The sequence below is a fragment of the Camponotus floridanus genome, unplaced genomic scaffold (genome assembly GCF_003227725.1).
Source record: "Camponotus floridanus strain SB8 unplaced genomic scaffold, Cflo_v7.5 scaffold3, whole genome shotgun sequence".
Classification (NCBI taxonomy): domain Eukaryota; kingdom Metazoa; phylum Arthropoda; class Insecta; order Hymenoptera; family Formicidae; genus Camponotus; species Camponotus floridanus.
In genome coordinates, this window is record NW_020229436.1 from 4993535 (window position 1) to 5009485 (window position 15951).

Genomic DNA, 15951 nt, shown 5'->3' on the forward strand with positions numbered 1-15951 from the left:
ATTCGAAAAACCGTTAATTTTATTGTTTCAGTCCGTATTCCAAGTGACCCCGTTAACGGGTGAAGAATGGCTTACCGTTATGAAGTTCTCCATTCCAGTGGTACTTCTTGACGAAACCTTGAAGTTCGTTGCCAGAAAGATCACAGACGGTGAGAATCCAATTTACACCGTACATTGGATCGTTCTAATGTGGGCTGTGTTCTTTGGACTGTTGCATATCTGTCCCATATAGAACGTCCGCGAATTAATAATAATATTAATCTAGCAGATGATGTTTTTTTCCTATGGAAAAGCATCCGCGATTATAAATTTTTGGACTCGCAATTGCATTTAACCGAAGCTCTTCCCACCGTGACGCGGGAAGGCGCGAGATAAGTTATTAACAGAGTGCGTTCAAGTGAGATTTTAACAAATTTGACTGTTGTGCATGGTGTTAGTACAACCATATGTATATGAGATACGCCACCAAGGCCCACCATGCCCGCATCACACACCGTACCTCGACGTCGCTCAACGATCACGGGTTTCGAGTGGCATCGAGTGATCTATAAAGAAAAACCCCAGCGTAAATCAAAGATTGTGATCGTTAAATTATTTTCTACGAGTGCCTTTTGAACATTGAATTTCCTCTGCAACTAATACGAAATTATTCGTAGATGTTCTTTCCAATGTAAATGTGTTTGATAACATCCCAATCCTTACGTACACTATTTACGTACACTATTATTTTTATGTCTTCTTTTTTTTTTTCTTGAGCATTATGCATTCTTCGGTATGATTAGCAACAGATAAATTGTCAGTGCACCAGTCCCATAGCGCACCAACGCAATTAAGATCCATGTTGATTTATTGCACGCATTTCTCCATCTGCGTTTCTCGCCGATATTAATAACGTTATAACATAAATTTTTATATCTGTGCATGTTCGCGGGGTGTATAATTGAGCCTGATCGATTTATAAAGTACAAAATACAGCATGTTAAAATCGTACCGGGAATAATAACTTCGGTTTTCAGCGCAGATGATACGTTCGTGACATGAACAGAGGCATTCCTAAAGTAATAGGCGCGTTTACACAACGAAGACAATAAAACACTTGGCAGAAACGCGGATGGAATGAACAATTCTTATTGTTGTAGCTATATTATATTTGACTTTCCTTTCCCTTGATTTTTATTTTCAGATTGAGTTTAATGCACCACGCACGCATTGAATTAGCACAATATTCGGTTCACGCGATTAACGTACATTAATTGTTTCATAAATTTTTCGCTTACATTTCTTTCCTGTTGCTTTCAATGTTGCTTGTTATAAATCATTTATTGATGGATTCTTAGTGTCCGGTGTTCCTGTTTCATCCCCGAAGTCAGAACTGAAGCTGTCTGAGCGTTTGCTGAAATTTTGAAAGGAATGCAAGAAACTTCGCACTAACGGATCTCATTTTGTATTCTGCATACCGTGTCTTCCTCCTCGTAGAGATAATCCATGCACGGTAGAATTAACAGCACGTTTTCGTAAGATCCTTATCACAATCTATTCTTTTTAATTGTTATGTATCCTGTTGTGCCACAAGATTAACGAACGATTCAATTTCACGGATCTTCAGAGTGCTGAATATCTTCTTTATTAATTTAAATTGAAAATAGAAAATTTATTTTCAATATCTTTATAAATTAATTTTCTGTCTAGATTTTCGAGTTATATGTTGTTAGAGACCAATCTGCCTTTCTAACGGGCGCGACAAATTGATTTTGTAAATATTTGCGTCTAATTGATTTCTTTTGAAAGTAAATATTATTTAAAAATGAGCGATTATTGACATCGATCGTAATCGACACGACAGGATTTCTTCTAATTTTTCATCCTGGTTTGCAATAATTGTCTGTCCTTTATTTGAATAACCTATTGTATATATATGTATTTATGAATATATATGTATATATAATAGGTTGTGTGTGTGTGTGTGTATGTGTGAGTGCGTGTGCGTGTGTGTGTGTATAATTTATATATTTGAAAGATTTATGTAGTACAACATAGATTCGCGTATCGCTAATTTCCAGATATGGACTGCAGAGATTCGTAAGTGTAGAGTAAGGCAATCGTTAAGCAGAGGAATAATATAATTGACATCACTATTTTTCTCAAAGCGCAGTCCATAGACTTTCTAGTACATTTGTTCATATACATTATTATCAAAGCAGTGATCTGAACACGAATATATCAACGTCAGAATCGACTATCTATTTTTATTAATAGTCATTCAAATTACGTTGCTCGTAGGATTAATAAAAAAAAATGACGTAGATGTTTTTTAAATAAATTTATTTTATTATTGATAATAAAATAATTGGCTAAACGCGTATATCATTGTTTTCCGTCTCTGCTCCCGAAAAACTTTTTGTATTCAATTTTCATTTCAAGCACGCGCATATTAAACTTACAGGAACATCCCTAATTGCAAAATTTCTGATTTGGATGAAATTTTACGAATATGCAGAGGAAGTCAATATGTGAATAAATTTAATAATTTTTTTCTAATACATAAAAAAATTGCTTTAGAAATGAAGATTGTTTCTCACAAGAATCATTACGTGTTTTTCATATAATTTTAATATAATAAATCATTTCATAAATTATTTAAAATGTTAAAGTAATACATTTGTAATTTACGACAAACAATGTAATTTGACAAACTGGATTAATATAAAAAAGAAATCAATTTTTATTACTACTAAAGATAGACCCGCTCTAAGGAATGATATATTATTATCAATTAAACATTTTTTTTATCGAAAAAAATTGTTTTAGTAACTTTCTTCTCTGGGTATATACAAACTTTTATTAAGGATCATCGATGAATTTGCTTCATTGAATTATAATAAATTTTGTGGACGAAGATATATTTGTTCTAAATTATGGATGTTTCCTGTTGATTTTCTCGCTATGAGTCATAACTTTAAACGATCAACATGCAGACATTCGCCAATTCTCGGAACTTTTGCATTGGGAAAGATAATCCCTGATTATTAGTCGAGAATATATTTTTCGATTAAGTGGACAAACGAGTTCGGTCACTGCCTTAGCTACACGCGCCACACACGAAACGAATAATCGGTGTCGTCACGAGTACGTGGGCCTTCTGATGCATCTGATCAGTTAGTCAGTTCACCCCTTGGATCGTATTTTGTCGGTGTAAGCGTATGATCCTCGTCTCAGATACACTAGAGCTCATCCTAATCTCTATTTCTTTCTCCTCTCATTTATTAGCGACACGTTTAGCAAAAATCCTCATCTGTCGTAATGCGATTATCTCTAAAGCTTGGGATAGAAGCAAGAGCAATCGTGAGACACGACGATAGATCGTATCGAAGGGCCTTTACACTTTCACCGACAGTCCACGATCCAAGGTTCATCTTCGGATCTTCGTAGAGATCGCCGTAAGACGGTCGCGATCCAGCGTGCGAGACGCAACGCGTGCCCCGTTCCTCGGACATGTGCAAACGCAACAAGACTGACGATGTGTTCCGCAGAGGAGCGGGCGCGTTTTCCGCTGCGTTTTCCGCGCGCGCGACGCATAATAATAATTTAATTGCGCCGCTAGCAGACGCCCATCAGGAATCGTGCCGTAGGCACGATAGTGTAATATAATTAATTAATTAGCAACGGTTAAGGCGTGATACTTTGGTATGGGCATAATTAAAACTTAATCAGACCGAACGAGTTAGCGCTGCTACGCACTAACAGACATGTGTCTCGAGTAAAACGGAATTAATTTTTAACGCGAGAGATTCACTAACCGGCGTGCGTGTCCCTCAGCCGATCTGTGCCGCTAAAATCGCCTGCAAATATTTTTCTGCGTCTTACAAGGTGATGAATAATCCTCAGATTTGGCTCATTTTTCTACGAGCATTAAAGTTCATTAAAATTAATTAATATTAAATATTTTTTAGAGAGAAAAAAATCCCGAAATCTTAAATCTAAATTATCAGAAGACACAGAATTCTGAACGTTTATTCGGAGAGATGGTAGCACGTTAATTAGCACAGGTACACGCGCGCGGGGGAGGAGGATCATTGTCGGAGGAGAGTCTAATGCAGTTCCGTGACGCTCAATAAATTCGACGAAATTAATCGGGGAGTCTGGATGCGAGGGAACGTGTATGACGAATCTCGAGGAAGCTCCCAAAAGTAGCTTCGTAAATCTTAGAGGGTCCGGGGACCCGATAAAATTCTCGGATAAAAGGGGTGCTTCTGTTTCCTTCGGGATTCGTCGCTCGTTAATCCTTCGCGTCCGATTTTCCGCTTCGTCCACAATGTATCTGTAAGTACTTGAGTGTGTATTGTATTTTACGTTGATCGAGAATGACGGAGTAGTGCCATCGCGACGAAAGAACGCTGCGTGACGTCATGCAATAATCGATGCGTTTGTTTAATGAAAATTGCAATCCGATTATGCATATTTCGATTAGCTTTTCATGAAGTCGAGGGAAAAAAATTGAAATTTATATATTTATAATTGTATCTCTTTTTCGCATCGTGTATAATCTATTAATACATTAATTATAATTCAAATAAAAAAGTAGAAATTATACTTTTTTGTCCGATCGAAGTTAAATGTTAGATGTTTGAATATTTCTCATCGATCTTTTGCGTGACGTCGACAAATCTAATCGCAGTGTCCAGCGACGATGAGACTACGCGACGTTTCCTGCAGGAAGTACCTATATTTCTTTAACGATAATAAATAAATATTAATATTATTAACTTATGGAATACTATGACATTGAGTGATTTAAAGTATACACACTCGCCGCGGATGCGTTTCGCGGCATAGGATTACTCGGCAATTATGATTGCGGGTGTAATCAGATTCGCGTAGAGGTGAAAAAAAATTAAATAAATAAATAAATAAAGAGAAAAATATACAACACGAATCCGACTATTGCGCGGGTTACGAGATCCAGTCTATATCTATGATAAATATAATTACGTCATGTGTAATTTCTTGTGTGGGCGTTCGCAATTTCTTTATTTATCGTCTTTGATTCGTCTTTTTGTCGTGTATTCAATTCGAGCTCATACGGAACGATATTATAACAAGTGAGAGTATATATATATATAATATATATGACGATGATATGGAACGATTTAGAGTGCATTACTTGTTATAATAAAAAGAATCATGTGTTACTAATATGCGTGTCTCGATTCTCAATGATTGGCCTATCGATCCGCCGGTGACTTTCGCTTAAATTTGACAACTATCGCGTTATATTTTTTACTATCGCAAAACACCGAACACTTAATATACCACTGACCGTAATAAGTGTTTGGTTCAGTCTGTGTCCCTAAGTATGCTCCACTTTAACTTCTTCTTGCCTTTTTCTCTTTTTTATCTGTTACTTCCTTTCACGAGATTCTGAATGCTCATTGTAACCATAGCTGGCTTAAGACATTCAAGCGTGGGCCAAAGTTGTACGAAGTTATACTTATTATTGTAAATATAAAATCAGAATCTTAGAATGAAAAACTTAATATCTGTCTTCAATTTGTAATTCTATGAATGTGTATGAAATTAAGATAAAAAAATTTTATCGAATATTTTTAACATTACGTGTACATGAAAAGACTCTATATTTTGTGGAGAGATATTAGGTCCAAAATTAAAATGAGATGCATTACACGATAATTTTAAAATATCAGGACTACGGTCCGCTCATCCAATGATTAAGGCAGCCTTTGCTTTTATATACATATTTATGTAATCTTTATGGAATTTCTCGATATAATAAATTTCGAAAGGTTCGCAAGGACTTCTCGACGAGGACCATCTTGCGAACAGCTCGCTTACATACGAAGGCAAGATTTCGGAAGATAAAACACCTATAACGGTGATGCCGAAATATCATTTTTTTTCGACATAACGAGAATCCTCGAATCTTTCCATTATCGCGGCTACTATGTGTCCCATTTTCCCCTCCTCCCCTTTACCACCACGTCTTTCCTATGGAAAGTTGTGTTTGGAGTTTTTGCATGCGTTCACTGGAAAAAAAAAACCGATGTGATAACTGTCGATCCGGAATGACCCAAGTCCTAAAATCGAGGAAGTTGAAAAACATCACCCCCTCGATACAACGCGCGACCTCGACACTCCTTTTTGCTAACCCCCTGCCTGCTGGTGTGCCAAACTGTACAGTCACAAGGAAGGACGGTCTTCGGGGACGGCTACGAGTACGTGGATAATACAGGTAATGTCGAAAAAATTTTAAGATTATAATTTTTAGATTTTAAGAGGCTAATTCTTAGGTATATACGCTCTAGCGCAAAACGTGTCACACGAACTGTATTTCGAAGACAATGTTTTCAAGGTAGCCACACGTGTGAGCACCACTCGAAATTGCGTTTTTTTATATAATTTATAATATTGTGTTTTGTATAATAATTTATAATATTGTGTTATAATTACATATGATTACCCAGCAAACACCAAGCAATAATATAATTGTTACCTAACATGTAACAATTATAATTAACAGTTATACAATTGTTATTTGGCGTTTGCTGGGTATATGCATTTTTTCGAAGAAAATATTAAGATTCTGTGATGTTTTTTTATTCCACGACTTGGCTCCATGTTTCCACAATTTAAAGTAGATGTAATATACAAAGATTACGTATATGTTTTATGCTCATTCCGTATACAAAACGCATTCCTTATCGTACGTGCATGATCCGTATGAATTCCAAGCTGAAGAGGATTCGCAATACATTCGTATGACATATAAATACATAATGTATGTCTCCTTTATAGAATTTAGATATAGGTAGTCTCTTTGATAGTCTTCTTATGATTAACATATTCACACCGCTGCACTAATGCATCGTCGTCGCCAGGCTTGCATCGATTAGCGGCTGCAGTAGTGGACGAAGCGCGTGGCTTGCCGTAGCTGAGCCAGCGAGAGTGGCCTGGCGTGCGGTGGAATAATCGATGTTGCTCTCATGTGATTGCAGTGGCACTGCCGGTGACGACGTCGAAATAAAGACCGAGGGGGCGTAGGGCGAAATCTTGAGAGAGAGAGACACCTATAATCGGCCGCAGCCGAGAAATCTCGGCGACTCAGCACTCACCCTACACTCTCGAGCTGCTCTCGAAGAGGGACCGGAGACATCTTTTATGACAGAAAAAAAATCCCCCCTCCCCCCCGAGAATGCGAAATCAAAGCACCCCTTCTCCCCCCTCCCCCCAACGCACGCACCGCCTCGAGCACCGCACAAACGCACGCACTCGTCGCGTTTGCACGTTCGTCCGCATGATGATCGGACCTCAAGATCGATTTCCCAAGCAAGAGACGACGGGAAAGAGGGAAGGGAACGAATGTACGACTAGCTTAGAGGGATTAGAGTACTGTCGCAGTCTTTAATCGATACCTTTATTCGTTTATTACGTTGTACGCGCCGGTAGATCTCCACTTGTGTCATGATTGTGATGATAAGCAAATAAGAATAAGCAAGTATTGACTTATTCGAAGCTCGTGTATACCTTATTTCATTTGTCGTGTAATCGTATCAACAAGAGGAGAACGCATCGTCGAAAGACAATGTTCCTCTCTTGTGGAAGGGAATAGTGTGTTGATGCAAAACTGCAGCGATTTCGTGAGCTTGCTTTTTCGCAAGGACATCCGTACATTCGTTCGTTCGAGCAGACCTCGTCCATTTAGTCCAATTAATCCGAGGATCGATCGTTTCAGATCACCGATGTGTCGAGAGGAGGGGACGCGGGAAAATGCGCCTGAAACAGCCAGTCTTGCACGCTGCGAATCTTTTCCACTTTAGCTCCTCTTTTTTTTCTCTAGCCGCTCGTTAATAGTTCTCGTGTGTGTTATGTTGCAGTAAATGAGGTGGTCGTTGACAAGTGGGCATCCAAGTAAATGAGTGGGTCGTCGACACAGGCACGAATCCCACACACTCCGTCGCCGCCGCCCCCCGAGCGCGCGCAAAAAAACAAAAAAAATAAGCAAGCTCAGCCCGAAAAATAAGCACAGACAAACGAACGAAATGACCGGCGCGCTTGCGTTTGCATCGCAAGTAGAGCATCGCTATAATAACAAGAGAAACGGCAGCAGCAGCAGCAACGTACTCGATAACCACTTAGCTACCTGTCGCGATCTTCGGGAGCCCTCGGACCCGATCAATCGCTGCACCGCCTCGCCGCTGCTTTCTTTTTCATTTCAATCTTCTCTTCTCCCTTCCCGCAAGATTGCTGCGCGAGAGATCGTTCGAGTCGAGTTCGTCGTTCCCGCGGCGAAAGCGAAGCGAGCGAAACAGCATGGGAAACTCTTCGTCTCTTCAGTGTTTAGAAGCATTAACGTTCTTAACTCAACGACTGTGCCTTCTTAGAGCCGGTTGCATCAACGTCGATTAACGCTAATCTTGATCGAGCCACCTTCTCTCTGTTTACGCGAAGCGAACAATGAATATTTGCGATTGTAAAGTGTTGCGACTTGCGAAATTTTCAAGAGAGAAATTTCATTTTTCCTTTATCTTACGCGACATATATATTTTTTTTGCGAAAAAAGAAATACCAATCGGAACTCGAAATGTAAATAATTGATATGGATTAATAGAGAGATTCTCTATTATTTTAGCCTTTGTCCTCATTCGACGCTTTGTACGTTAGATAAAACGCGAGTGAAAGATTAGCTGACTCAAATCGTCGGTGCAATTCAGCCTTAGTTTCCTATCCGAGCGAGGAACGAGAATGTGATGATGATATAGCTGATGCGAGAAAGTAGAGGAGCGTTGCCTTGTACTCCTTTAACCGAAAGATGTGTTAACACATATAATGCAACCCTTCCTTCTGTCCAAGTAACTGTCAATCTGATCATTCATATTTCCGAGACGACGGCTTGTTGGAAATTTTTGAGCGAGATTATTAAAACGAAGCCGTATTTCTCAATGAAACGACAACCTGATTTTCTTAAAAACCTTGTTAATGTAGAGGATAGATTTGTGTTCGCTTTTCGTTGTGCTTGTATCGATTTAATCAAATCTTTTACTATTCCTTTTAGATAGCGCTTTTTTTCTCGCCACTTTGTGCTTGCTTTTACATCGCTTCATTGAACTACCTTTTTTTTTTTTCTTTTTTTTCTCTCTTCGTGTTTTATACTTTTCCTCTATTTTTTTCATTCTGTCTGTAATCTTTCTGATATGAAAATCTCGCTGGGCGGTACGTTTCTCCCCCTAACAAACTCGGCGGTCGTGTGTCCTCGGTTATGCAAACGAATAAAAAGCGCAACGATCTACATTTCAAATCAAAACCAGCTAAAACAATCGTTGCCTTTTAATAACACATGTGCAGAGACAGTTTTGATCCGTTTAAAAAAAAATCGAAAGATGCAAATGTCAAATTCCGGCGTGATCAGCTGATTGTCATTTGATTGTGAAGATCGCGAATTCTCCGATACAACTTTTATAAAGGCGTGAATTGTCAGAGGGGATATTTCTTCTCGGAGGAAAAAAAGGAATGCGGCCATTATCAGAAGTCCCTGTCTCTCCTTTCTCCCTTAACTTCCGAGACGCCGTGTCCCGATGAATCCGCACTAGATTAGGCATCTAATCGCATACGCGGAGATGAAATACCCAGTCTCTCCCCTGTCAGCCACGAACGACGGAATAATCCTTCGTAGCTTGAAACGTTCGGTTCGAGACGACGAGAAAAAGACCGTCACCCGTACCTGGAACGCTCAATGATGTCACAGTCCGTCCGCGCGCGCTCGCGTTTATCCGGCGAACAGTCGCGAGAGAGAGAAAGAAAGAGAAGGAAAGAGGAAGAGAGGGAGAATCTCGACAATCCTGTTAAACAGAGTTTCCATCCCTGTCGCGCGAAGAACGAAGAAACTTACCCGCACACCGTTCTGGATCCCCATGGGTCCTTCGAGGGATGCCGCGCCGCGTCATTCGCGCGATGCACGCGTTGAAGAAGGCGCCAACGCAGCCGGATGCTGGACGATAGGGGAGAAATATCGACCGGAAGAGGCGTTCGAGCCTTCTCGGGACGGATCGACGAGGGGATCGAGAGTGGTGGGTCCGCGAAACGACGCGGTTTCGAGCAGTGACGTAACTTTCGCGACCGGAGGCTGCCATCGCCAGGAAATGTTTTCTCTCTCGCGCGAGCCGCTGATGCCGCGTCTCCCGTCTCTCTCAAAGAGCACTCCGCCGTCATACGTCCCGAAGAGGACGGTCTTCGGAAATCCTCGACGGATGGAAGAGGGATGAAATCGCGGGCAAAAGCGCCGGCTCGCGCGGGAGGAATCGTCGGTTGGAGCTGACGGCTCGCCTCCGGACACGCACGAAACTTACGCCACCGGGGAGTCCAATAATCCCGTGTTAAGTAATTATTGTAAATATATCCGATACATAAAACGGAGGAGAGATACTATAAAGAAAAAAAATATATATAGTTATACATATATATATATATATATTATATATATATATTTTTTTGTTCGTGAGAAAGCGCACACAGATGGACGCGTCGTCGCTGCGGACGATAATAAATTATTGTTATCGATAATATCTTATTACTATTATTATTATTATTATTATTATTACTACTATTATTATTATTATTATTACTATTATTATTATTATTGTCATCTTCGCTACTATTGTTAGTAATTACTGTTATCATTAAAATGCGTCACTCATTAGGTGATGTACTTGTATATTACGACGCGACCTCTTTTGAGATCCGGGCTCTTCGAGCGAGAAGGATTCGAACTGCCGAAATTCGTGCGGGGTTTTTTTTCTCTTTCCTTATTTATTTACACGGTTGGCCACTCTTCGTGATGATATTAGAGGCGGAATTAGCCGTCTCACGGCGTTCTGATTGTTACTTAGAGAGAGAAAAGGGAGAGAGAGAGAGAAAGAGAGACAGCCATCTCTGCTTACTTCCGGTCCGACTGCGACTCTCCTCGGCTTTTTCTCGGCTAAGACTGACGAGAGTTCTTGTAGTGATATAGGATAATTAATATCTAACCGTGGACACCGAGCTGGACGACCGAGTTTCGCTAGCGTTGCCTTTCTAGCTCCTCTTTTCGCGCGCGCGCGAAAGAGAGAGAGAGATCTCGTTTTCCGCGTCTCGTCTCTGAAAATCGATATTAAATAACTTGTCTCGGAGCAAATGTGCTGCAACATCAAGTCGTCGGTGTCACGAAGTGAATCAGCGTCCAGGATTCACCCGGGTACCGAGAAGAAACGCGATGGGTCAACGGAGCTTCGTCGAACGAAGCAACGCGTTAGCTGCTTTCACGCTACGGTTCGCTCCCGGTGTTATTATCGTGTGTTGACACTTCTAATGGTGTACGTCCCGTGCCTTCCTGAATTTTTCTATTTCTCTCTTCGCTCCACTTTCCACACACACACACACACACCCTTCCCCTGGTCTCTTCTACTTCTCCCTTACTACCATCCTCCCTTCTCGTCGCGATCCACCATCTCTCGCTCTATACTCGACACGTACAATCAATAAGTAATTAATAATTAAGATTCAACGATCCGCGACGCGAAGTTTAAGAAATCGCCGTCCGGTATCGCGAGATTTCTTGTCGACTTTGGCTCTCGAAAGTAAGATAAGTAGTGAAAGTTGCACGCGAACAGCGTGCATATGTATATGTATATCATTATGTACATTATACACCCGTTACATTATGTATATACATATATGTATACGTATAAAAAAAGAAAAGAGAGCATCTCTCTGCGCTCAAAAAAAAAAAAAAAAAAAAAAAAAAACAAGAATTGCATACGTATAGGTCGCTCGCATTGTCATCCTAATCTATCTACGTAGATGCGTGTACGTATCGGTGCGGATACCGATCGACACGTACGTACAGATACGTAAATCAATCGCCCATCCTGTAATTAGAGTCCATCATTTTTAATATACGTGAAACTTATTATATCGTGGAGTGTAATATTCGTATAAAAAAAAAAAAAGAGGCAATCGCCCGCGCCGACGCTCCAATCGTTCTCGCTCGAAATCGTCCACGTTGGAGCATACTCTTAAGAACGAATTTCATTATTTTCTTCGAAAACGATGACAAACCTTGCACATTTCTAATGTACAACTCGACAACTCTGTACGAATAAAGGTTTGGAAATAATCGAGGCCGGCCAACCTTGCATCCGTTCCGTCTCTCGCGTGATCCCTCTTCGAAAAACTATCAATTTTTCAATGCTTATTAAATTAAGATAACTCTATAATTCTTTTTATTTGTTGGGAAAAGGATCTGAATGCATTTATACGATCACAAATTTATATTTAATATATAAATTAATATTAAAAGAACTGACATTATTTTTGATACTGATTTTAAAAAACTGACATTTTTTATATTAATTTTAAATTTATCAGAAGGGGAGAACATGGCTTTTTTGAATTAATTTACGATAAAATACAAATTTAATATGCGAATTTTAGTATCAATATAAATCTTATTCGGAAACCAAGGAGGTCTAATTAAATATTAACTTTTATTCGCTGTATATTAAATTTTTTTATGAATTAATTTACGATAAAATACAAATTTAATATGCGAATTTTATAATATGAATATAAATCTTATTCGGAAACCAGGGAGGTCTAATTAAATATTAATTTTTATTCGTTTTATATTAAATTTTTTATTTAAATTAAATTATATAATATTATGTTTTATTATTTCCTATTAAATTTTTTAAAATTTTTTATTTAATTTATATTATTCATATATATAAATAGCGAATACAAGTGTAAATTAAATGAAACATGAAGTCTGCACGTACCTAAGGAATACAAGATGTCAATTTTTTATGTACAAATGATGTGATCAAAATGCTAAACAATTATTCAGAAACGTATTTGTTTAAATTATAAGTTTAATCATCGTAAAATTTTACAAGTACAAGCGCACGCGCATTTTTCATATTGCTTATATGGTTAACATTAATTATTTTTGCTATAAAATAATCTTGGAATATATTTTGCGCGTTAAGATGGTACGAACGCAGCTCATAAATTTTTCTTAAGTCGAAGTAAATAAATTTTCATCGTCGGAGAGATTAAAAAGTAAAAAATAAAACAGCACACAGTTCGCGAATCCAACACTGTCTGGCCGACCGGAACTTATTACTGCTTTGCATTGCAAATTTAAATTGTTTTCAGCGACCATGGGATGATGCGGTCTTTGTTGGATAAAATGCAAAGATGCTCTATCTACGTAGCACATATTTCAACTTTTCTACGAAATATTGCATCGCAAATGGTCGTCATATTTTGTTTGAAGTATAAAGACCTCGTCACATATTTCTGGCAGAGTTCTTCTAAAATAAAGATAAAAGTTTTTTCGTTTATATTTTACAGAAAGTCTAGCATCGTCCTACATTATTTTGCAGGTAAATGTTAAATCAAAAAAGCTGGCCATTGCATTCAACAATGAGGCAAAAATTAATTAGAAATATTTAACATTAAGACTCTTAAAAGTCTGCGAAATTGCATCTTAAATATATGCACGCAAATAGATAACGAAAGTTTGTTTCGTGGTTAACACATTTAGGTTTTATCTTAATAGAAATTTAATTAAAGTGTTGAAGCGTTATTTTTTCGAGCAAAATATTTGAAATATTGAAAATTAAATACCTGTGATAAATTCTAATTAAGTTTTATTGAAGAGAATCTGATTAATCTGATAATTTTATTTCCATCGAAATTGTGTCACAGAATTTTCAAAAAAAGAATTATATAATATCAATCCTTAAATAATACAAATTATTCAAATTATGAAGAGATTTATTTCTATTCACAGATAAATAAAAACATGTATAAAATCATTAAAGAATTATAACATTAAAATGGCCACAAGATGTCTCAATATATTATTATATATTAAAAAATGTATAATTTTAATATAACTTTATTAAAATCTCTCCAACATATAGCATTAAAAATAGCTAAAGTTCGAGAGAATATGTAATAAAAGATTAGTTTCATTAACTGACGGTAGTGATGATGCAAATAACTGCGATAAGAAAAATGACAGCAATCATGAAAGAGCTTGTTTTATTTTTCAATTTTTTAAAGAATAACAAAGATATGTATTTATTTATTTATTAAAATTTATTAAAATTCATTATACATTACTTTAAATATTTTAGTCTTATAATTAATCATCAGTTATTAGATATATAACCATTTGTATAAAATGCGATACATATAATCAGTAAAAATAAATATTTCTTAGTTTAAAATATGTAAGTAATATATAAAAAAACTGATTTTTTTATTTGAAAAATATAATTTTATTTAATTAAAGAATATATAAAAAGAATGTAAGAGTGCGCGTTTAAAAATTTTATTTTTGATACATATATGCTCTTATATTTTCTTTGAAAATATTTTAAGATTTATACTGAAAAGGAAATCGATTCGTGTGACAATAACACGATACGATATTCTCCATAAATATAAATATGTTTATCTTTGCGGATTCAATGTGAATATGATGAATGCATACACTTATATATTATAGAAGAATATTTTCTTATGCATTGTATAATATGAAGCAAACTTTAATTCTTCAAAATTTTCGACGAAAATATGAATTTTTTACGATTTTTTATTCTTTTTTAAATTTTCTAAAGTTTTAATGTTATAAATTTTAAACTTTTCAGTTTCAAAAATGTATAAAAAAATGTAAGTAAAAAATGTATAAAATTCTAGTTCTCTCTTTCTCTCTCCCCCCCCCCTCTCTCTCTGAGTTTTTTTAAAGTTTTCTTGAGAGAAACTATCCATTTCCTTAAATTTATGTATTAAAAACTTCGATATTCGCAACTGTCATCTCTTGAGAGGGAAGAATCTAAAATATAAAATATTTATAATTCATCTCACATAAAAATTTTAAATTGTTTAACTTTAGGCTTATCTTTGACAATCAGATCAGAAAGCAATTTCCGAAAGTGTTCTCTTTATGATTAAGATTCTTGGGAGACAGAAAGAAATGTTTTGTCTTTTAATTTCTTGTAAAAATTTTTCCATTTTAGACTTTTAAATTCGATAAATCTTATTTATTATAATATATATTTTACTATAATAATTTACTAGAGTAATAATTTTTTTACGCTATGAGACAGCGCTTGATTCTTAGCCTTTTGTAATTTATATAATTGATATCTTATGAACTTCTTTATAATTTAATTTCTTATTTATTTCATTTAATTGGAATTACATTAATTTCCTTAATTATTTCATTTAATTAAAATTACGTTAATTTCAATCACTTCGAGAAATCGTGATTGTTTTTGTCTTACATCGAATATCATCAACAATGCATAGCGAAATCACGGATTATTCCGCGTGAAAATCTACACATATATTTTTATGGCAAGTGGAGAAAATATTTCTTGTCTCATGAAAAATATGAAAATGATATAGTTCGCATGCGATTCGTCACAAGATGGGTTTTACATTACAAATTCAAATTGTTTTCAGCAATCATGGAATAATACGAGCTTTGAAGACATTTTCTCTGCATCGTACATATTTCACTTTCATCATGAAAAGTATTTGTGTCGCAAATATATTCTTCACTGTATTTGAAATTTAATTCGCGGTAAATTGTTGAACTACTGACATTTTTATATCAACAGCACATATTTTCTAGTTCATTTATTATTATTATTATTATATAAAATTTATAAGCCGCTCATTTTTCGTAGTAATATCCCAAATATTCGATTAAATCAAAATTTAGAAACAATTGAAAAGCGATTTTAATACTGTTTTTTTCAATTCCGACTTTAAGAAATTATTAAAGTACACAAGTTGTATAAAAACTTTCCACAAATATATTAACTTTTCTCATCATAAAGAGAACACTTTCGGAAATTGCTTTCTGAGTTATACGGATTCATCATG

At 36.4% G+C, this 15951-nt stretch overlaps 1 protein-coding gene across 5 annotated transcripts in view; it reads left to right on the forward strand.

The window, feature by feature from the left end:
* LOC105254373 (calcium-transporting ATPase sarcoplasmic/endoplasmic reticulum type) overlaps positions 1-12167 on the forward strand; it is a 48166-nt gene extending 35999 nt beyond the window's left edge. For 2 of the 5 annotated variants that reach the window (XM_011263005.3, XM_011263006.3), the window contains exon 13: positions 32-232. In XM_011263005.3, coding sequence (XP_011261307.1) covers positions 32-232 — 201 coding nt within the window. Of the gene's footprint in view, positions 1-31; positions 5001-7010 lie in introns of those variants that run through there. The other 3 variants (XM_011263008.3, XM_011263007.3, XM_011263004.3) reach the window with 3 other exon arrangements.
* The last annotated feature ends 3784 nt before the right edge of the window (positions 12168-15951 follow it).